Raw genomic sequence first — 24,598 nt, 5'->3', positions numbered from 1 at the left:
TACGTAGATCTGCGAGTACATTCAACCACTTACAGCTCTCAAGGGCAATAATCTGGATTTAACATGGAGGTTATGGAATTTATATATTTTAAGCTTTGGTGACAGAAGAAGAAGAAGAATGATTGATGTTTCTCGGTAAAAAGACTGCTGTTTTATCGAGCTATTGCAAGACTGAAACACACCGGGACACACTGTGCTGAGATGATGGACCGAGAGACATGAAACACGCTAGAATGTAAAAGATAATTCAGTTTTAAAAACGTAGCACATTTTCTTTAAAATAGGATGATGGAAGTCAGTAGCATTTAAATATATACAAAAAAAATATACTCCTAGGGTTTACTGTCCAGCTAGAAAACATGAGCTAACATGACAATTAGCTAGCTATATCATCTAGATAGATAGATAGATAGATAGATAGATAGATAGATAGATAGATAGATAGATTGATAGATCACTTCATTAATTATAAAAGTAAAGTCACACATTTTCTAGCTTCTGCGTGGATTTTTAAGTCACATCAAAATTAATTAAATTATTAATTGCTAATTTAGCTATCTAGCCAAACTAGCTGGCATGAGCTCAGTAACTAACATGAGCAGATTTTATATTATTTCATATTTATGCATCTTCAAAATCTTCATTAAGCTAATACTAGTCAGTTTTATGCTAACCTTGAAGAATTTCTGAGATGCTAGGTAACTCTATTTAGCTGAACATTTAGCTAGCTAACTTCTCCTAGCTAACAAATTATTACTAACAGCTAGCAAGGATGAGCTAACCTGACAGGATTTCAGGCCTGAATACTGAAAGTCATATCAATAAATGTTTCTACGTTTCATGGCTCATTATTTGCTAATAAAGTTATGACTGTGTATGTACTATATAAACCTAAGCTAATGCTAACATGTGCATGCTAGCTAACGTAGGCTAACCTGACAGGATTCTTATCTATAAATGAACTTGACAGGAAATGAACATCACTTCAACCTCACAGACTCGCCTCATATCCTCCTGGATTATTTAATATCCAAACTGGTTTATCAGACACAGTGATATAATTCTACAAGTCCTAACATAGTAACTGAGCCACACACACACACACACACACACACACACACACACACACACACACACACGCACACACATTCACCTCCTCCTGTTCTTCCTGTTCCTGTGCATGCACAGTTGAGTATAATATCACACGGCTGATGAAAAGTAAAGGTCACCTATAATGCCATGCAGCATGTTGTGTGTGTGTCTGTGTGTGTGTGTATGAGCTCAGGGAATTACACCCTGACATCTGGCTCAGCCTCAGCTCAAACACTTGAATTTTATCTCCCAGTTTTCATGCATGACATTGTTATTGTCATAAAAAAATCTTTTCTTCAGTCATCACACCGGCCTGATTGAAGGGGCGCTTTTTACACTTTATAAGATTAAAGCACGAAGTAACAACTCGTGCTGCATTCACACACACAGACTCACAGCCACATAGTAAATAGAGATGTTCATTAACAAAGAGAGCTGCGACTTCCTGTGACATGAGAGACGCAAGAACAATTTGGGAAAAAAGAAAATTGCCCCAAGAACAATTTGGGATGCGAGTTGGTAAATGTTGTTACCACGGCAACCACTAGTAATGTCTATTTAATACATCTGAAATGAGTCTCCAGTGTAGGGTGGCACGGTGGCTTAGTGGTTAGCACGTTTGCCTCACACCTCCAGGGGTGGGGGTTCGATTCCCGCCTCCGCCTTGTGTGTGTGGAGTTTGCATGTTCTCCCCGTGCCTCGGGGGTTTCCTCCGGGTACTCCGGTTTCCCCCCCCGGTCCAAAGACATGCATGGTAGGTTGATTGGCATCTCTGGAAAATTGTCCGTAGTGTGTGAGTGTGTGAGTGAATGAGAGTGTGTGTGTGCCCTGTGATGGGTTGGCACTCCGTCCAGGGTGTATCCTGCCTTGATGCCCGATGACTTCTGAGATAGGCACAGGCTCCCCGTGACCCGAGGTAGTTCGGATAAGCGGTAGAAAATGAATGAGTGAGTGAGTCTCCAGTGTCAGTAAGCACTCGAATGTCACCGACAAAAGCATTGATGAAGCCCTAAGTGGATGAGTGTCCCATATCATCATGTTCCTGAAGTGTTTTATTCCTGTTCTACTACAACAGCTTGATATTTATTGAAGCACTTGACAAATGTATATTTACTGAAGAAAGTCATTATCTGTTTATTGTTATTTTAAATGGTGTGGAATATCTGCAGAATGTCATGCGACAAAGGAATCACAGGGCCTTTTTACACCCGGTCACTTCATGTGTTGTCTCTGATCCGATAGCTATCTGATTTGTTAAAACTGTTCCATTTACATTAGACCACATAAATGCGTCTCGGCGAATCGGATATCGATCCGATCTTTCTACTCCCGCCCAAAATACTAATATATTTTACCTCATTTCCCGGGTAATTGAAACGGAACACACTTTGGTGTATGCGGTTTTCAGAATGCAATCAATAAGAAGACGAAAAAACTTGTTACGACGTTTATGCTACAAAAAACAGCATTTACTTAACAGCGATGCACGACTCATGAGTCACCTGTGAGTGACGTACTTCCGTTTTGAGAGGAGTATAGCGCTGACGTATGTGGCTTGAACAACTACATTCATTTCTTTGAAATATTCGAGCCACATGCACCAAATTCAGAAATGTTGTAGATCCTGGTCTGAGGTTTGTTGCTATTACTTTTATAAGCGATCCGAGTACCGGTACTTCCGGTAGCGGGTCTCAAATTGGCTTTTTTTCCCAAAGACTCCCATTATAAATTTTGGAGGTTTATAACTCGGCAAGCTTTAGTACTATCTACACCAAACTCAGCCAGCTCCTTTAGGGTGATACTCTGAACAAAGGTTTAAATTGGTGTACCGACTGACCTTCTGGTTGTGCTGCAGCCCCGCCCCCAATATATGCAAAATCAAAAAACTTTTTACAACATGAACATGTGACATATCAAAACACTCAGAACAATGAGGGGAACGTACTCGCGTGTAGTCTGATGACGTCACATGCTCGTCTCCACTTGCCTCCAAATGTTTTGGCTCCAAAAGTAACACTGACGACGAACTTTACAAATCTAGTTACATTTACATTTACATTGATTCCGTTAGAAGCAAAACAATATATCAAGCAGATACGCACAGTTTTGGTATTGAGTCTAGAAGTGGACAGAGTGCAGATTTTTATTAGGGGTTAGTTATAGAAGAAATGGAGATTCTTGTGACAGATGGTGCTTTTTGGAATGAGGGTAGAAGTTGATTCCACCACTGAAGGACAGTTTGGAGGTTCTAAAAAGGGACCTCATGTGTTGATGAGTAGGAACCATATAGAGAAACCCAGTGGAAGGAGATGAAGATTGGTGAAGTGTGGGTAATGGGGGCTGGTTGAAAAGGCTTTGATGGAACTGGCTGGGATTTGTGTGCTGGTGTAGTCCAGTTTTGATAAGTATAATTATGTTCAGTATAATTACGGCCACAATGGATCAGGGTTGTGTGGTCCATAAGTGACACGAAGGTCCATAAATGAAGAACATTTATGAAGGTATTTATTTCATGGTGGTTTACTGGAATGTAGGAGAAGGAGAAAAGAGATGAGAGAGAGAGAGAGAGAGAGAGAGAGAGAGAGAGATCTTGTTAATCTCAGATTGTGCACTAAAATAAGGAACGTTTTAAATAAAATAGAAGTTAGTGACGCATGAAGAGCTCCAGCACTGAGCACAGGTTACTGCTTGCTCCTGCTTTAACACAGAATTCATCTCATTATCAACTCCAGTCTGTGTGTGAAGTGTGTTAAAAGCAAACACAAGTGTGAAATCTGATTAAAGAGACGTTCTGGGATAATAACAAGAATCTGAGCAGTACATTAAGTAGGAATTAAGAGTGTCTTGTGGTACGGTTGTAGTAAAGGATGTAGAGTTCAGCTCAGAATCACAACACGGTAAAACATTGTGAAAGCGTACTCGTGATTTCACTCACTGAAACCTGATCGGCAAAGAAACACGTTTTGTGAAACCACGGCTTTGCCGGACTTGTTGTTTTCTCCACGTACCTGCTCACGTAACCAGGTTTGATTTGACAGCATTATGATGTTGAACCTCTGCTTGTGTGATTCGACCACGTAGAGCACTGTGTGAATAAATGATTCATCTCTACAGGCTATAAATAATTCCTGTCCATTTCTACAGTTCCAACTAGCCCTAAGTCAGAGATCTCAAAACAACACTTAGTTATATATTACACACACACACACACACACCCACACACACACACACATAATTTGAAGTGTGTGAGCTAATGAATAAGCCTGAACACTTCTGCACACTATCATTTTTAAACCTGCTCCTAACTTAGAGATGAAGGTGACCTTTGCCTCGATGTGCAGAAACTCATTCCTGGCTCTCAGGGGTGGCTGCACTCTGGACCAGTCTGCCCCTGAGGGGTATTAACATTGGCACTGCTTCAGCACACAAGGGCAAAAAGTTTAGCTATGTTCCCTTAAAGTCTACTGCAATTTCAGTCTCAGTGAAGGAGGCGTGGCCTTTGTATCTGTCAGTCTCAGTGAAGGTGTGGCCTCTGTACCTGTCAGTCTTAGTGAAGGTGTGGCCTCTGTACCTGTCAGTCTCAGTGAAGGAGGCGTGGCCTTTGTATCTGTCAGTCTCAGTGAAGGAGGGGTGGCCTCTGTACCTGTCAGTTTTAGTGAAGGAGGCGTGGCCTCTGTACCTGTCAGTCTTAATGAAGGAGGTGTGGCCTCTGTACCAGTCAGTCTCATTGAAGGAGGGTGGCCTGTGTACCTGTCAGTCTTAAGGAAGGAGGTGTGGCCTCTGTACCTGTTAGTCTCAGTGAAGGAGGCGTGGCATCTCTACCTGTCAGCCTCAGTGAAGGAGGCGTGGCCTTTGTACCTGTCAGTCTCAGTGAAGGAGGCATGGCCTCTGTATCTGTCAGTTTTAGTGAAGGAGGCGTGGCCTCTGTACCTGTCAATCTCAGTGAAGGAGGTGTGGCCTTTGTACCTGTCAGTCTCAGTGAAGGAGGCGTGGCCTCTGTACCTCTCAGTCTCAGTGAAGGAGGCGTGGCCTTTGTACCTCTCAGTCTCAGTGAAGGAGGCCTGGCTTCTGTACCTGTCAGTCTCAGTGAAGGAGGTGTAGCCTCTGTACCTGTCAATCTCAGTGAAGGAGGCGTGGTGTCTGTACCTGTCACAGTCTCAGTGAAGGAGGTGTGGCCTCTGTACCTGTCAATTTCAATGAAGGATACTCAGAGTAAATGGGAAACATTGATGTCACATGAGGTTATTGACTGTTATTTTATTCTGCTTGAGTGTTGGTGACATCAATCTTTATATAATTCAGAGGAAAGAAGCCCTGAGCTGTCTAACCTGCCACACAAGCACCATCACGCACATCTCCACTATTGCACTGTAGCAACCAGCTACATAATGATATCAAATACGGTAATGATGCAATAACCCTTTCTTTCTCTGCTTGGCTGCAGGTTCTATCAGGTGAGAGCGGGGCTGAGAGTGTCACCACATGTTCCACACAGGTTTATAACTACAACACCTGGGCATACAGGTATAGAAGATCTATCTATCTATCTATCCATCCATCCATCCATCCATCCATCCATCAATAGCAATTTAGCAGTCTTTAACCATAATGAATGTCTATGCAATCTCCTCTTGAGTCTTTATAGCTTTTATTGTAGCTTTCATACATTTTCCGTCATTACGTATAAATTTGTCACCCGTATCCTCCCAGAAGTCTAATGGCAGAACATCACCTCTCTCTCTTCCACTCTTTCACTAATCTGCTTCATTCGTTGATCTCGTTGCATCCCCCAATTTGTCCTTTCTCTCTAATCTCCTCCGCTCCAAGGTCGCCTCTGATCTCATTCATCGCTTAGCATCTTTCCTTCTCTCTCTGGCTGTCTCTGGTTGTATTCTCTCTCTCTCTCTCTCTCTCTCTCTCTCTCTCTCTCTCTCTCTCTCTATACAGAATGTTAATGTTTTCTCCTGCTCTGTGCTAGCATGCCGTTAGTGCTCCCGCAGATCTAATCAGCACGTATGCATTTAATACGGCTTCGGTGAACAGGGCCGTAAAACAGCGTGCAAGTGCTGTGCCGTTTGTAAAGATATTTTCCAGGGAAAGTGCACACTTTCCTTTTTGTCTGGAGGCTCTTTAATGAAAACAAGAGTTTGGTATAAACGAGCGTCTGGTCTCCACTGAGTTTGTTTGTGTGGGAGGGAAATATGATCCTTCTCTCTCTCAGACACAGACTCTGTCCTCTGAACCAGGAAGCTTGCTCACTACAGCAGAGAAGTTACTACTCACTAAATCTTTCTAAATGCATGTTTCAGGACTACAATAAAATGATATTATCAGAGGAGGGAATATTAGCTATTTTGCTAAAGTCTGATCTGAAATATTCAGAATCTTCTAAAAACTCTTTCAAAGCAACGATAATGTATTAAAACAAGCGTATTGATATAAACAGCTCAAAGCTGTTGGAAATTCACCAACACCTTCTGACCAATCAGAATTCAGAATGAAGCAGCGCTGAAGACATTACTGTTATTATTCTTGCCTTGTTTTTAGGTTAAGAGAATGGAGGGTGAGTGAGAGAGAGAGAGAGAGAGAGAGAGAGAGAGTCTAGAGTGAGAGAGAGAGAGAGAGAGAGAGAGAGAGAGAGAGAGAGAGAGAGAGAGAGAGAGAAAGAGAGAGAGACAGAGAAAGAGAGAGAGAGAGAGAGTTTAGAGTGAGAGAGACCGACAGAGAAAGGGAGAGAGAGAGAGAGAGAGAGAGAGAGAGAGAGACAGAGAGAGAGAGTGAGAGAGAGAGCGAGAGAGAGAGAGAGAGAGAGAGAGAGAGAGAGAGAGACAGAGAAAGAGAGAGAGTCTAGAGTGAGAGAGACAGACCGAGAAAGAGAGAGAGAGAGAGAGAGAGACTCAGCACATTGTGTTTTTGTCTCTTGTCTCTCCGAAAATACAAAAATCAGCAGTGAACTGTTCTGTTTTTTCCACCACATGCAGAGACCAGAATGCATCTTCCATGCCTCTCTCTCTCTCTCTCTCTCTCTCTCTCTCTCTTTCACACACACTTTTTGTAATATAATGCAGCACACTGGCACAAACAGTGCTGCTTTTCATTAAAGTCACACGAGTAAGTGTGAATTTCAGCTGTAGAACAACTCTCTGTATAACAGATGAAAGAAAACGTATTAAACAATAAAACACGTCGCTTCTGTAATACGAGACTGATGAAGTGATGTCAAGCTGCAGTCCTGTGAAGTACAGAGCGTCGGTTTGGCCAGAAGTACCAGCAAATACGGGAGGCTCGAACAGATACGTATGAATGGAGAACGTCTAGAAATCATCTACAGTAATATTCATATCCCAGAATCCATTTTTTTTGCCTTGGAGACACGTACAAACACATTCATGACTCCTGAAACTCTTTCAGTGGAGGTGAGTTCACTAACAGGGCTTTAAATACAGTAGATACTAGAGTTTCTCTTCCACATCATCACCTTCACTGGTCCTCAACCACAGCAATAAACTTCTAGTGACAAAACTTTAGACTCTTTTAGATTCTCTGAAATAAGAGCATGAACAGTAAGAATCCTTTTTTTCATTCTCTTTATCTCTCTTTCTCAGGCGAGTGTAGTTTCACCAAGGCTGGAGTGCACGATGGAGTTGTGTTCGGTCGGATATTTCAGATCCTCTACAGGAACGAGGAGGTTTCGCTGGAGGACCGTGTCATCTTTCGAGTTCACCTGCTACTGGATGGAGACAGGGTCAGTCTCACTGATCTCACACTAATCAATCTCAATGGGATCCAAGCCCAATCTAACCCACTTAATGTTAAGTTTAATGTTAATGCTAACCCAATTAATCAGTTGCAGAAACCTCACAGCAGCCTCAGTTAGATCCAAGGCTCTCACTGACATCAGACCAGCTTCAGTGACCGCTTCCTTTTGAGAATTAGTTATATTTTCACTGATCCCAAACCAGGTCATAGATGTTACAGATCTTTCTGACCTGAGATTCTGACCTCCACTACCAGTGAGCAGAGTTCCAACTCAGTGACCTCAAAGATTAGCCTTATTCAGTAACTTTATACCTACTTCAGTAACCTGAGATTAGTGTCACAGACCTCAAAGACAACTCCCACCTCACTGACCTGAGACCAGCCTCACAGATTATAGATCTATAGATTACTCTCACTGACATCAAACCCAACCTTATTAACATGAGATAAACCTCCCACTGACCAAAAATATCAGCCTCAGTATATCTGTCTCACTGACCTATGACCAACACCACTGAGCTCAATTATTAGTCTAATTAGCCTTAGATATGATCTATTGGCCTGAAATCATCTTCACGACCCTCAAAGATTATCCTCACTGATCACAAACATTAGACTTACTGACCTGGAACCAGTCTTACAGACCTGGGATTTGCCTTACAGACCTGTAATTATCCTCACAAACCTGGGATTAGCCTTACAGACCTGGGATTATCCTCACTGACCACAAACATTAGACTTACTGACCTGGGACCAGTCTTACAGACCTGGGATTTGCCTTACAGACCTGTAATTATCCTCACAAACCTGGGATTAGCCTTACAGACCTGGGATTATCCTCACTGACCACAAACATTAGACTTACTGACCTGGGACCAATCTTACAAACCTGGGATTAGCCTTACAGACCTGGGATTATCCTCACTGATCTCAGACATTAAACTTGCTAATTTAGGACCAGTCTTACAGACCTGGGATTATCATCACTGACCTCAGACATTAAACTTGCTAATTTAGGACCAGTTTTACAGACCTGGGATTTGCCTTACAGACCTGGGATTATCCTCACAAACCTGGGATTAGCCTTACAGACCTGGGATTATCCTCACTGACCTCAGACATTAGACTTACTGCCCTGGGACCAGTCCTACAAACTGGGATTAGCCTTACAGACCTGGGATTATCCTCACAAACCTGGGATTAGCCTTACAGACCTGGGATTATCCTCACTGACCTCAGACATTAGACTTACTGCCCTGGGACCAGTCCTACAAACCTGGGATTAGCCTTACAGACCTGGGATTATCCTCACAAACCTGGGATTAGCCTTACAGACCTGCGATTATCCTCACAAACCTGGGATTAGCCTTACAGACCTGGGATTATCCTCACTCACCTCAGACATTAGACTTACTGACCTGGGACCAGTCTTACGAACCTCTGATTAGCATCATTGACCTGGGATTAGCCTCAGTGACCTGAGACATTACACTTCCTGACCTGGGATCATCCTCACAAACCTAGGATTAACCTTACAGACCTGGTATTATCCTCACTGACCTCAGACATTTGATTTACTGACCTGGTTATAAACGTTCTGACCTCAAACTGACCTCAAACTTTAGACTATATAAGTATATATAGACTATATATATAGGAATATAAAGAAGGACAGAAGAACATCTAGTTTGGATTAATAAATGATGTCATGATGTCTACAGACGTGCTTGTATCTGGGTCTGTCTACATTCTGTTGCTATGAACTGCATATAATAAGAATTAAATGTTCAGTCCAATTAAGACACCTCTACTCAGAAGGACACATGCCACCCAAAGTCGGAGCACAGGTCCTCACTCGGCTTATTTTAGATCTCATTAGTGTAAGAAAACCGAAGACACCTGAAAGAGCGAACCTTATGACACCTTTCCTAATTTTAGACATGTCAGATATACGCTGGGAGAGTGTAGCGGGTAGAAAGAGAGCGCGACTAATGAGAAAGGTGACTGTTTCAATCAGATAAGCCTTCCCACTCGCTCACCAGCTCACTCTCTTTTACTTTTTCTTTCTTCTACTGCCAAAAATAACTTCTCATCTTCCTAGAGTGTCTCTTTAATCAATATGTGTGTGACAGTAATTGGAACAGGGTGGTGAGGTTGGATCAAATGTGTGTGTGTGTGTGTGTGTGTGTGTGTGTGTGTGTGTGTGGTCTTCAAATGAACATATTCTCTTCTGTCTGAGACCCCAAACCTTCTGAGGTCTTTGGGTTTATTAAATAGATTAACATTTAAAATGATCAATGACCATAAATCTGACATCAGGTTTTATCATGGACAAAAGTTCAGCTAGACACCGTCCACCAATCAGATATGAGATCACATTCTAATTTAAATTTACATTTATTTGTATAGGGTTTGGGGCACGGTGGCTTAGTGGTTAGCACGTTTGCCTCACACCTCCAGGGTTGGGGGTTCGATTCCCGCCTCCGCCTTGTGTGTGTGGAGTTTACATGCTCTCCCCGTGCCTCGGGGGTTTCCTCCGGGTACTCCGGTTTCCTCCCCCGGTCCAAAGACATGCATGGTAGGTTGATTGGCATCTCTGGAAAATTGTCCGTAGTGTGTGATTGCGTGAGTGAATGAGTGTGGGTGTGTGTGTGTGTGTGTGTGTGCCCTGCGATGGGTTGGCACTCCGTCCAGGGTGTATCCTGCCTTGATGCCCGATGACGCCTGAGATAGGCACAGGCTCCCCGTGACCCGAGGTAGTTCGGATAAGCGGTAGAAGATGAATGAATGAATGAATGAATGATCATCTTGTAGCTTGTTTGCAATCAGAGAGTTTTAAACCTCAGCAGTTAGCTGGTCGTTTAGATTGGATTTGATGTTTGGAGTCTTAATTGCCACAGAACAGATAATTGGATAATATTGATTATGGAGGTGATGAACGATTCAGTGATGCAGAAATGGTGCATGATGGTCATTCTTTTAATTACCTATTGATATTTACAGAGGAGGATTACAGAGATTCAGAGTTTGAGTGACAGCCAATAGAGATTCTAGACAAGTGTGAAATCCAGGCTCATGACCTTTTTTAGTCAGGTGAGTGTTAGAGTAGGGTAGTGAAGGTTATGGGCGAACATGCAGTATGTAAACAAGTAAACAAATAAAATAAATATGACATTTGTTTGTATTGTACACACTAGATACAATTTACTAGCTATAGAGAGTGTAGAGTTGTGTTAAATTTACATTAGCATCGAAGACAACATTACTTCCTGTTATGACAGACATAATGACACTGTGGTGTATAAAGTATGTATTAATTGCCATCCAAACCATTTGGACTCGTAGCTTTGAGTTTGATTGACAGCTGTTGTTGTATTTTTTTCCCTCCAGGTGGAGGAAGCGCTGAATGAAGTGGACTTCCAGCTGAGACTGGACCTGCATTTCACTGATGTGGAGCAACAGTATGTTCTGCTGCTTTTACTCCACTTCCCTCTGCAGATTTCTGTCCTTTACACTCCAGTCTTTAATCGATTAACAGTGGAATCAGAATGTTAAAAGTAATGGAATAGTTTACAGTATTGAGTTCTTATAACTTTTATTGTATTACATTTATTTATCAAACAAAAAGCTGGACATTCAGAACACTTTTATTTTACAGTTTATTTTACTTTGCATCAGTTCTGTTAATGATTATCAATATTTATATTATAGACTTTCATTTCCTATTGCAGATCTCACACTTTACACTAAACACTACAGACCTTACAATAAACACTACAGACCTTACATTAAACACTACAGACCTTACAATAAACACTACAGACCTTACACTAAACACTACAGACCTTACATTAAACACTACAGACCTTACACTAAACACTACAGACCTTACATTAAACACTACAGACCTTACATTAAACACTACAGACCTTACATTAAACACTACAGACCTACATTAAACACTACAGACCTTACACTAAACACTACAGACCTTACATTAAACACTACAGACCTTACACTAAACACTACAGACCTTACATTAAACACTACAGACCTTACACTAAACACTACAGACCTTACATTAAACACTACAGACCTTACACTAAACACTACAGACCTTACACTAAACACTACAGACCTTACATTAAACACTACAGACCTTACACTAAACACTACAGACCTTACACTAAACACTACAGACCTTACATTAAACACTACAGACCTTACACTAAACACTACAGACCTTACATTAAACACTACAGACCTTACATTAAACACTACAGACCTTACACTAAACACTACAGACCTTACACTAAACACTACAGACCTTACACTAAACACTACAGACCTTACATTAAACACTACAGACCTTACACTAAACACTACAGACATTACACTAAACACTACAGACATTACACTAAACACTACAGACCTTACACTGAACACTACAGACATTACACTAAACACTACAGACATTACACCAAACACTGCAGGCTTTACATTAAACACTACAGACATTACACTAAACACTACATACCTTACATTAAACACTACAGACCTTACATTAAACACTACAGACATTGCACTAAACACTACAGACATTACACTAAACACTGCAGACATTACACCAAACACTGCAGGCTTTACATTAAACACTGCAGACATTACACCAAACACTACAGACCTTACATTAAACACTACAGACCTTACATTAAACACTACAGACATTACACTAAACACTACAGACCTTACATTAAACACTACAGACCTTACATTAAAGACTACAGACATTACACTAAACACTACAGACATTGCACTAAACACTACAGACATTACATTAAACACTACAGACCTTACATTAAACACTACAGACCTTACATTAAAGACTACAGACATTACACTAAACACTACAGACCTTACATTAAACACTACAGACCTTACATTAAAGACTACAGACATTACACTAAACACTACAGACATTGCACTAAACACTACAGACATTACACTAAACACTGCAGGCTTTACATTAAACACTACATATTTTACACTGAACACTGCATACTTTACAATACAGAGAAACGCATACGCACATACACACACATACACACATACACACACACAAACACAGACACAGCAGTCCACTTTTCTATTTCTCTCAGTAACGCACAGGTAACGCATTACAGCAGAACACACACTCACCCCCCCCACACACACACATACACATCTCTCTCTCTCTCTCTCTCTCTCTCACACACACACACACACACACACACACACACACACACACACACACATAGAAAGTTGATCTGATGGTGGTTTAAGCAGTCACAGATGGGTGCCTGTTAAAGGTTTTTAGCACAATTTTAACAGAACAGATGAACCACACATTGTACACAGTGTTGAAGGAAACATCAGCTGAGATCGTTTTACACTTCAGTGTACAGAAAGCGCTGAACCAGCAGTTCTGATACCCCACGGCTACATCTGAGTTCATTTCCAAAACCACCGTAAACATGCATATTTTAGCAGACACGCTGCTATTATCGCTAATCTTTTGCTAACGACGTACTAAGAGTCGGTCTGCATTACAGTCAGTGTAACGCAATGCATATGTTATTGATTACACGTTTAATCCAGTAATCAGAGGAGAAAACATCTGATCTGCAGTGAGGCTTTAAAACGCCTGAGACTGAGCTGTTCAATGTGTCACAACACAAAACACTACACACAACACTACACAACACTCCACTAAACTAAACAACACTACACTACACAAAGGTATACTACACTACACAACATAGCACTATACATCACTACTCTATACTAAACAACAGTATACTAAAACATACAACACTTTACTACACAACACCACACATTACACTAAACTACACGACACTACAGTATAATACACAACACTAAACTACACTACAGTATACTATACTACAAAACACTACACCAAACAATGCTTTACTAAACAACACTACACAACAGTATACTACACTAAAAAACACTACACACTACACAACACTACAGTATACTACACTACACAACACTAAACAACACTACAGTATACTACACTACAAAACACTACACTACACCAAACAATGCTATACTAAACAACACTACACAACAGTATACTACACTAAAAAACACTAAACAACACTACACAACACTACACAGCAGTATACTACACTACACAACACTACACCAAACAACACTACTCTACACAACAGTATGCTACACTACACAACACTAAACAACACAACACTACACAACAGTATACTACACTAAAAACCCTAAACAACACTACACACTACACAAAAGTATACTACACTACACAACACTACACCAAACAACACTACTCTACACAACAGTATACTACACTACACAATACTAAACAACACTACAGTATACTACACTACACAACACTAAACAACACTACAGTATACTATACTACAAAACACACTACACCAAACAATGCTATACTAAACAACACTACACAACAGTATACTACACTAAAAAACACTAAACACTACACACCACACAACGCTACACAACAGTATACTACACTACACAACACTACACAACAGTATACTACACTAAAAAACACTACACACTACACAACTCTACACAACAGTATACTACACTAAAAAACACTAAACACTACACAACACTACACAACTCTACACAACAGTATACTACACTAAAAAACACTAAACACTACACAACACTACACAACAGTATACTACACTACAAAACACTACACTACACCAAACAATGCTACACTAAACAACACTACAGAACAGTATACTACACTAAAAACACTAAACAACACTACACCAAACAACACTACTCTACACAACAGTATACTACACTACACTACACCAAACAACACTACACAACAGTATACTACACTACACAACACTACAGTATACTACACTACAAAACACTACACCAAACAATGCTATACTAAACAGCACCATACTACACTACAAAACGCTACAGCACACAAAAGTACACTAAACAACACAGCACAACAGTATACTACTATATACACTACACAACACTACACTACACCAAACAACACTACTCTACACTACAGTATGCTACACTACAAAATACTACACTACACAAAACAATGCTACACTAAACAGCACCATAGTACAGTACACTACACTACACTACAAAACACTACAGCACACAATAGTACACTAAACAACACAACACAACAGTATACTACACAACACAACACTACACCATACAACACTACACTACACAACGCTAAACAACACTACACTACACAACACTACACTACACCAAACAAAGCTATACTAAACAGCACCATACTACACTACAAAACGCTACAGCACACAAAAGTACACTAAACAACACAGCACAACAGTATACTACACTACACAACACTACACTACACCAAACAATGCTACACTAAACAGCACCATAGTACAGTACATTACACTACACTACACAACACTACACAACACTAAACAACACTACACTACACAACACTAAACAACACTACACTACACAACACTACACAACACTACACCAAACAACACTAAACAACACTACACTACACAACACAACACTACACCAAACAACACTACACTACACAACACTAAACAACACTACACAACACTACACTACACAACACTACACAACACTAAACAACACTACACAACACTAAACAACACTACACAACACTAAACAACACTACACTACACAACACTAAACAACACTACACTACACAACACTACACAACACTACACCAAACAACACTAAACAACACTACACTACACAACACAACACTACACCAAACAACACTACACTACACAACACTAAACAACACTACACAACACTACACTACACAACACTACACAACACTAAACAACACTACACAACACTAAAAAACACTACACAACACTAAACAACACTACACTACACAACACTACACAACACTACACTACACACCCAGTATTCTTCCACATTGGATTATGTAAACATTTATAATGACGTGAAACACAGAGTGCACTACACTGATATAATGTATAGAACAGATCTATTGTATTGTTATGTCTCAGGTTTAGATCTATTAGCTAAATTGTTATATACTGTGTCTATAAATATACAACAGGAAACAGGAAATAAAGGAGGCTCCCACTAATGAGGCAGGTTAGTCCTATAAAACAGAAATGGTGGAAGAGTGAACACACTGGTGGCAGCTGCTGCTGTATAAAACAGTGGAAGCAGGAGGCCAGGAGATGGATGTATGAGTATTTATAGTGTACATATGCTTAGTTACAACATTGATCATTATTAAGATTATAATCTCATGTAAACTTTACTAGTTGTGTAAAATTTATGGTAAAACCTATGGAAAAATAATACATAAAAAATAAAAGACTAACAGGAAGTAAAAGGGGGTTTCACTAATGAGGCAGGTGAGACAGATTATACCTATAAAAATGAAATGATGTAATGGTATACAGATGTGTGTGTGTGTGTGTGTGTGTTCAGGTTGACTGATATCTCTTCAGTGCCTGTGATCAGCAGTAGGACTTTGGGTCTTCATTTCCACCCACGCAGCGGCCTGCACCACCACCTTCCCGTCATGTTTGACTACTTCCACCTGTCCGTCATCTCCATCACTGTCCACGCCTCCTTAGTGGCTCTACACCAACCGCTTATCAGGTAACCCCGCCCTCACCTTCTCCCAGTTAATCACAGTACTGATCAGGTAACCCCGCCCTCACCTTCCCCCAGTTAATCACAGTACTGATCAGGTAACCCCGCCCTCACCTTCCCCCAGTTAATCACAGTACTGATCAGGTAACCCCGCCCTCACCTTTTAAAATCTATTGTAAGGTGTAGAAGAAGCACCACATTTCTTTAAAGTTGGTTTAGTTCCTGAACATGTTGCTTTTCCAAGTGATTGGAGTTACATAAACATGACAAGCCAAAGTGGGTGTCCAATAAAGAAAAGCATCTTAGCAGTGTTTCATTCCAAACAACTGTGTTAATGCTGTAGTGCAGCAAAAACCTGGCACTGTTTGACACACTGCAGTGATGAAACTGAGAGCCGACGCACTTCGCTTCCAGCTCCATCTTCCATTTATCTAATTACACACAAGACAATCAATCAGCCTGGAGAGGACCCGTTAACCTTCTTCTTCCTCTACTTTCTCTAGTTTTGCACGCAGTAATAAAGGGGCGTGGCTGGGAAAGGGCTCTCCAGAGAATGAGACTCCGCCTCCTGTGATGTCAGTGGAGAACCTGATGTTTGGGGCAGGATACTGTAGACCAATACTCACTGAGGTAACTTCCTGTTCATGTTAAAGATATCAACAGAGATTTATATTAAAGTGTTGATTCTAATACAGTATTTTATTTACATTTATGGCATTTGGCAGACGTGCTTATCCAGATCGACATACATTTATCTCATTTATACAGCTAAGCAATTGAGGGTTAAGGGCCTTGCTCAGGGGCCCAGGAGTGACAGCTTAGTGGTTCTGGGATTTGAACTCACAACCTTCCGATCAGTAGTCCAACTTCTTAACCACTAAGCTACCACGTTACTTAGTACTGTGGACCTCAGATCACTGGCAAGAATTAGCTGATAGCTTGTTAATTGCTCATTGCTAAGCACACATATGACGCACCTTAGGATTAACAGAGACACAGTTGGGTCTGGTTTTTGTTTCATGTTACTGGAAATTTGTTTTCTGACTTCATTAAAGATGTTTTCTGTTTGGTTTAAGAAAGTTAGCAATGCCTGTGAACCTACAGTACAAAAATATCTATCAATCTGACACAAAACAAGCCAAACAAGTAGCTAAAAGCTACATCATGCTAATCCTAAATTAAGTGTGTTCTTCCTGAATTATTTTATAGCAACAACATTTTGACAAAAAACCTACTACATTCTCTTTACTTTAAAAAAATTCATGAAAAAAGTTTCATGGCAAATTTCATGTAACAATGAGCATATCCACAGTGTAAAAGCGATAAGTTGAGCCTAGCAATAACAATCGGCGTCATTGACGCTACTGAGTCCAGGGTTCTAGTGAGTGAAAGAAACAGTAAAGTGAACAGGAGATTAAGGGCAGATGACGCTGGAGGTACGCTGGGGAAATGAGAAGCGCTCTCACACTGAGCTCTTATTAAAGTCCAATTAACCTTCTGCTGCAACATATCCCAACTCAATAATCCTGACCCTGCTAGTGTGTGTGTGTTGGAGATGTCATTTACAGTAGCTCTTGTCCTGCTAGCACTCCGTAGCTAATTCAAACACTCAGACTCACACTGCAGAGTTTTACACACATGTGCCTCAACATCATGCTTTTGCTCTTTACTGTACAGAATATCAGTGTTTCAGCCTCTTGTATGGCTCACTCCAGTGTCCTACAGCTGCAGGTTACATCTATAATTTACTCGTAATACTGTAGATTTATGACTGAATTTAAAAACATGTCACAGCTCATGACTGTAGAGTTTTCTACTAAACATTTGGACTCGGTAGAGCTACGCTACATGGCATGTGGACTGAATTTTGCCAGAATATGAAAGTAATAAAAAAAAAAAAAATCAGTCAAATGTGTAAGTAAAGGCATTCTAAAGATGTAACGATGACACAATTTTCCCTTCGTTTTTTCTGCACTGCATGAAGGAAGCAGAAGTATCACTGTACAACGACTCAAGTACATTTCCCCCCCTCAACTTTGCTTAAATGCCACTGATTAAACTCTAGCTCTTTAATTGGAAAGCGTACGGCTCCACCCTCCCTGATTGGCTGACGGATGGTTGTGTTTCCTCGAGGCAGGTTCCATTTAGGCAGTAAATGTTTAGAGCGGTCTCTTACAGCACAGCGGGGTTCCTGTTAACACCGCCCCTGCAGGGTGCTTTAATAAGCACAGTGTTTTGCCTGTTGCGTGTGTGTGTGTGCGTGTGTGTGTGTGCGCATGCTGTTTGATCAGTGTAACAAGCATGGCTTTAACGATCTCATAGCTGCAGGAGAAACCCACAGAGCAAGCATCTCTCCTCTGTATCTCACTCTATCCATCTCTCTACCTTATTCCTCTCCATCTCTTCCACTTTATAACACACAGAGAGGTGTAAAGTATGTGTCAGTGTGTGTAAGAGTCGATACCTATGAGTAAGACACCTCTTCTTCACTTTTATTTGTTTGACGCTTCTTCCTTTTTTACTCACTCGCTCATTTTCAGTCACCGGTTAAGGTTGTTATGGATGCGGAGCATATTTTGGGAATACTGACGCATGAGGCAGGAATAGACTCTGATCGGGACTCTCGTCCGTCTCAGGACACCACGCACACACAACGTCATAGAATTATTTACACCTTGGGGCAAGCTGATGCTTTCAGACGGTTGGAAGAAACTGAAGAACCCTGATGAAACCTACCCACTGCACCTGCATTACTACACATCAATATTTTCTTTTAATTTTTTTAGCATCAGATACAACACGATATGGTCAAAAGTACAGTATGTGCACCACTTTACATTGTCTCTTCACCTGAACTACCAGCCGAGTTCCGCCCATGTGCACAAAGCAGCTCCATGAAGACACAGTTGTATCAGAAGGTTGCAAGTTTGAATCCCAGGTTCACCAAGCTGCCACCACTGGGGCCCCTGAGTAAGGCAACCCTGAATTGCTCTGTTGTACAGAATGTAAGTCTACAAAATGATGCAAGACATGGTGTAGATGTTAAGGTTTGAATGGAAGAGCCCCGGAGTCTCGATATTCCAACATCAGAGTCAGATCTCAATAATGTTCTTGTAGAATAGACAGAAGTATTTGCTTGTTTATATCTACATTAAAGCAAGTAAAATTCTTTCTTCACATATCCCAGCTTTGGAGGTTGGGGTCAGAGTGAAGGGTCAGCCATGATACAGCACCCCTGGATCAGAGAGGATTGAAGACCTTGTTTAAGAAATACAACAGTGAACATTGATCCTCTAAACAACAATCCAGAGCCTTAATTGCTTGATCCACCAGTGTGTGAATGATCACAAACCCATTTACTGGAAAGATTTCTCAGTACAGCCGAGTGAAGCTTATAAAGCAGCACAACATGTAGCTATGGTTACAAATGAATTTCTAACAGCTTAGTTTATTGTTGGTCAAACAATCGCTCAGTGTTAAGCAATACACAGAGAAAAGCACTTTTGGAGTGTGCAGTCTCTCAGCAGGTGTCTGTTCTGCCACAACTTGCAATTACTGAGCTAGCTCATGTTTGATGACAGAGCGTTGTGCAGTTTTTATCACTTTACAGCTCATTTACAAAACACTCATGCAAAAACACCTCTGAAGCGCAGAGATGCTGACCTTTGTGCACTGATGTGTCTGTGAAAACATGCAGGTTTATGAACCACAAACAAGCTGAGAGCCTGAAACACTACAAACAAACAGCACAGCCAGAAACACGGAGCTAACGGCTCTGGTATACAGTATAGTGTAGAGGTAAAGGAATAATAAAATCCAGTCCAGAGATGCAGCGCTCCAGTTACAGCACCCCCTACTGGAGGAGGAGGAACTGAAATCATCCCAGTGCACAAGATGATGAAAAAGAAGACAATCACAGGACTGTAGTCTCCCTAAAACATTGTGTTTATATAACAAACTAAAAATATGAGAGAAACGTAAGACATGAGCGTATGAAAGTAGCGTGAGACATATTTATGAACAGACAAAGAGAAAGGAACAGTCCATGTGCATAGGGAGGGTGTAAGCATCTATTCTGGTACAACAGTTGCACACTTCTACAGAAAATATCCAACTCTAAAATAACTAATCGAATCAAATCTTCTATTCTAGAGAAAGAAAGAAAGAAAGAAAGAAAGAAAGAAAGAAAGAAAGAAAGAAATGTTTTCATGGACCTTTAGCAAATTTTGCTATTGTTTGTACACCCAGATTCCGACAATCACAAAACAATTGTTTACCTTATATCTTTAAACTTTGATGCTAAACCCATCAAGCTAATCTCATCCAACTTCTGAATACACAATCCCGACCCTAAACCCAAACTCTGAGACTTACCCCAGCCTTAAACTGTCAACACTCAAAATGCTTAACCAAATCCTCAACCTAACCGTAAACCTTTCAAACTACACACAACCCTAAACCTTTCCACTCATAACCCCAACCCTTACCATAACCCCAACCCTAAACTCATAATATAACTAATCAACCCTCGGTCCTTAATACTAAGCCTTTAAGATAACTCAAATACAAACCCTTAATTCTGCACAGGACTAAACTCGAGCTTAACAGTAAACTTAAACTCAATCTCAGTCCTTCAAATTTTCATCCTAACCCTTAAACCCTAAATTTAAACCAAAGTTTAATCCTAACCCCAAACTCAATCCTACACTTTTTAAATCTAAATCCTAATTTTGAACCATCAACCCCAAACATAATCCATAAGCCATCAACAGTCCTACATACTAAACCCTTAACAATAAACCCTCAACTAAAATCCCAAATCAAAACCATCAACCCTACACCTTCAATCCTAACTTCTAATCTTTTAAACTTAAATCTAAACCCTCAACCCCAGAACACTACCCCTTACACCAGGGTACATCAGGCTTGTCCATAAAGGGCTGGTGTAGCTTCCTGAATGAAACAGAACAGAAAGCCTGCAGAGAGACCGGCTCTTTGTGGACAAGTTTGAAGACCTTGCCTTAAACCGTCAGCCCTAAAGCCGCCCACCCCTAAACATAAGCCCTAATCCCTTTAAATCTAGCTCTAGAAATATCACCACTATCATCAGCGAAGCTTCATTTGGTCTTTAGTCCACACCAACTGCATCTTTCTGAAGTAGAACCGTGAACTTTAACTCGAGCATCATCATTGTATTGCATTAAGTGTCTCGAAGACACAAACACAAACATATGCACTTCATTTACTCTCCCATTGGCTCATAAAACATTTTGCTGAACTGTGCTGTAATTACACCTGGCCCAGCTTCAACTTTTCCCCATCTGCCATGCTTCAGCCACACATTCACACACCTGGCTATTTGATATTTGTGTGTGTGTGTGTGCGTGTGTGTGTGTGTTAAACTGTTTACCCTGTGACAATACTGTAGGTCTGTGTGTATATTTGTGTGTTGTTCCTGTCACCAGGATGTCTGGAGGTTCCACTTGAAGGGAGTGCCACGTACACCCACGTACGCTCACGCACACGTCCCGTGTTTAACTGCTGTAAGCGTGCTGAGTTTAGTGCCCTCCTCTATGTTTGATCTTCATGTAATTATCGAGCTTCGGGCTAAACCGAATGTGCTCACAGCTGCTGGGCTAAACAGAACAGAAAGAGAGATAAAGGGAGACAGAGAAACGGATATAAATGTCTAAACTCATTTCACTAATGACTCGGTGAAGAGGTGACTGCTTACTGATGAGTGGAACATTCACTTACTGCTTTAAAAGAATTTATCAGTTAGCAAAACATCACAAATGTCCCACACCTTGGCATCTTATTTTACAAACACTTATGCCCCTTTTCCACCGAGGCAGTTCGAGTGCTGGTTCGGAGCCTAATTTAGAACCAGTTCTTTCTTTTTCGACAGCCAAAGCACCGGCTCTGAACCAGTGGTTCTTAAGTAGCACCAAAACGTTGCTGGTCTAGGCTTAAGAACCTGGGGGCGGGGCTGTGGGCGGGGCTACTGTTAGCGCATTTGATAATGTACCTTAAGTATATTAATGTTTAATACACTTTTACTTTACCGCGATATGATACATTATCAGCACACATGATAGTAAGTAGCTACATGCTAAGGCTAAGGCTTTTTTCTGTGTTAATGATAAAATAACGTTATGTACTTTCTCGATAACAACCTCCGTTTATACAGATTACATGGAGCTGCACGTACACGTTGGATTCGCCGCGTTTGGGTGCTAATGTAGGTTCACAAAGCCATGAGCATTAACAGTAAAGCAACATCCACCATTGTTGATGTTGTTTTTGTGTTTGTCGCTGCTGCGCTAACGTTGCTGTGTAACATGACATGTATACAGTGACGTCAGACTCGGCTCTGTGATGCTCTCTAGCCGATGGAAAGACAAACCGGTTCTTAGAAGGTTCGCCAGTGGAACCAACTTTGAACCAGCACCAGTGCTAGCTCTGAACCAGCACCCAGTTCTTTTAGGTGGAAAAGGGGTATAGGATAACTATTGGCGCCATTATGAGTACGATGTGATACACTTTGGTATAAATTACGCATTACCACGAGCTTCTACTTCATACGTCACACTGCTTTTTTGCAGTCGTGACCAATAAGCACTGACTGACTCCAATTCTGTGTTAGCTTTTCTAAGATCTGAAGGGGTACAGATTTAAAAACACCTCAGCGTAACTGTTCACAGGGCTGTCGTGTCACACATTGAGAGCGACAGTCACGCATTGGGGTCTTTTCTCACGCTCTCCCACCACACATCGTATTTCTCACGCAAAAAACTTTTTGACTATTTATCATATATTTAATAAGCCTCAGCTCCCGAAATGTATCAGTCCGCACCGCTGTCTCTATGGAACCGGGCAGGAACCAAACTCGTCTCACCTGGAGCTCTTAGTCGAGCCTGACACTTATCAGCCAATCAAAAAAGAGGCTACACAACAGCCAATCAGAAAATAGCACTATTGTATCTGGGTAAGATTTAACGCAACAACCAATGAAAAAACATATTCATTAGAGAGAGTATTTTCGATGGTGGGTTTGAACAAAACCTCAACACGAAACAGCTCGTCTCTGTACGGGACATTTTCCTCTATCATGACCCTAAAAATGTCTAGGCTTGTGCTGAACTGTTTTATATGGGAGCAACATTACAAATGATAAAGGAGTCCAAAAAGGCAACAAACACTTACAATAAACACCACCAGTCATAATCTCTCTCTCTCACACACGCACAAATTATTCATTCATTCATCTTCTACCGCTTATCAGAACTACCTCGGGTCACGGGGAGCCTGTGCCTATCTCAGGCGTCATCGGGCATCAAGGCAGGATACACCCTGGACGGAGTGCCAACCCATCGCAGGGCACACACACACTTTCATTCACTCACGCAATCACACACTACGGACAATTTTCCAGAGATGCCAATCAACCTACCATGCATGTCCCCGAGGCACGGGGAGAACATGCAAACTCCACACACACACACACAAATTAATAAATGGAAATTGAACAAATACTTTGTATTTGGTTAAAATTTGTTCAGTGATCCTGGGGGTTCTGGGGGGCTGGAAATGTCACTCTTGCCTGTCTTTAAAACGTGAGAGCCCTCTGTTCATATGGTGAAAAGAAAAATAAGGCAAAAAAAAGTCAACAGTAGACAGTCAGTAAAATCTGGTAGAAGTGACATGTATAAACAGGCAAGAAGACGATCAATCACAGGACTAACATATCGGATGAGAATATCTCGTGTGTGTGTGTGTGTGTGTGTGACTCACAATCACTGAATTCTCTGGGCTTCTAACCAGAAAACTGTCAGACAGATGATTTAGATGTGTGAGAGAGTAAACGGATGTGTCAGCGATCAGTCAAGATGAATTCACCGTGAGAAGCTTGTATTAAGGAGATGCTATGCTAATGTACTGCAATGTGTTTAACTAGCACACTGAACACGTCATACTTTTATTCGTTTCCATTTTAGATCTTGTTGCAAAGTAAAGAAAGGAAATTCACCAAATCTCAGGTCTT

The 24,598-nt window shown here is 41.0% G+C and overlaps 1 protein-coding gene across 1 annotated transcript in view; it reads left to right on the top strand.

The window, feature by feature from the left end:
• fam135b (family with sequence similarity 135 member B) overlaps positions 1-24,598 on the top strand; it is a 70,150-nt gene that overhangs the window by 23,809 nt on the left and 21,743 nt on the right. Inside the window, exons 3-7 of the mRNA XM_060887281.1 lie at positions 5,537-5,616; positions 7,698-7,837; positions 11,242-11,312; positions 16,387-16,560; positions 17,058-17,184. Of these exons, the coding sequence (XP_060743264.1) occupies positions 5,537-5,616; positions 7,698-7,837; positions 11,242-11,312; positions 16,387-16,560; positions 17,058-17,184 (592 nt within the window). The remainder of the gene's footprint in view (positions 1-5,536; positions 5,617-7,697; positions 7,838-11,241; positions 11,313-16,386; positions 16,561-17,057; positions 17,185-24,598) is intronic.

Source organism: Tachysurus vachellii, chromosome 14, assembly GCF_030014155.1.
Source record: "Tachysurus vachellii isolate PV-2020 chromosome 14, HZAU_Pvac_v1, whole genome shotgun sequence".
Taxonomy (NCBI): Eukaryota; Metazoa; Chordata; class Actinopteri; order Siluriformes; family Bagridae; genus Tachysurus; species Tachysurus vachellii.
Note: the sequence above shows the minus strand (reverse complement) of the source record. Positions and strands in the feature narration are given on the sequence as shown.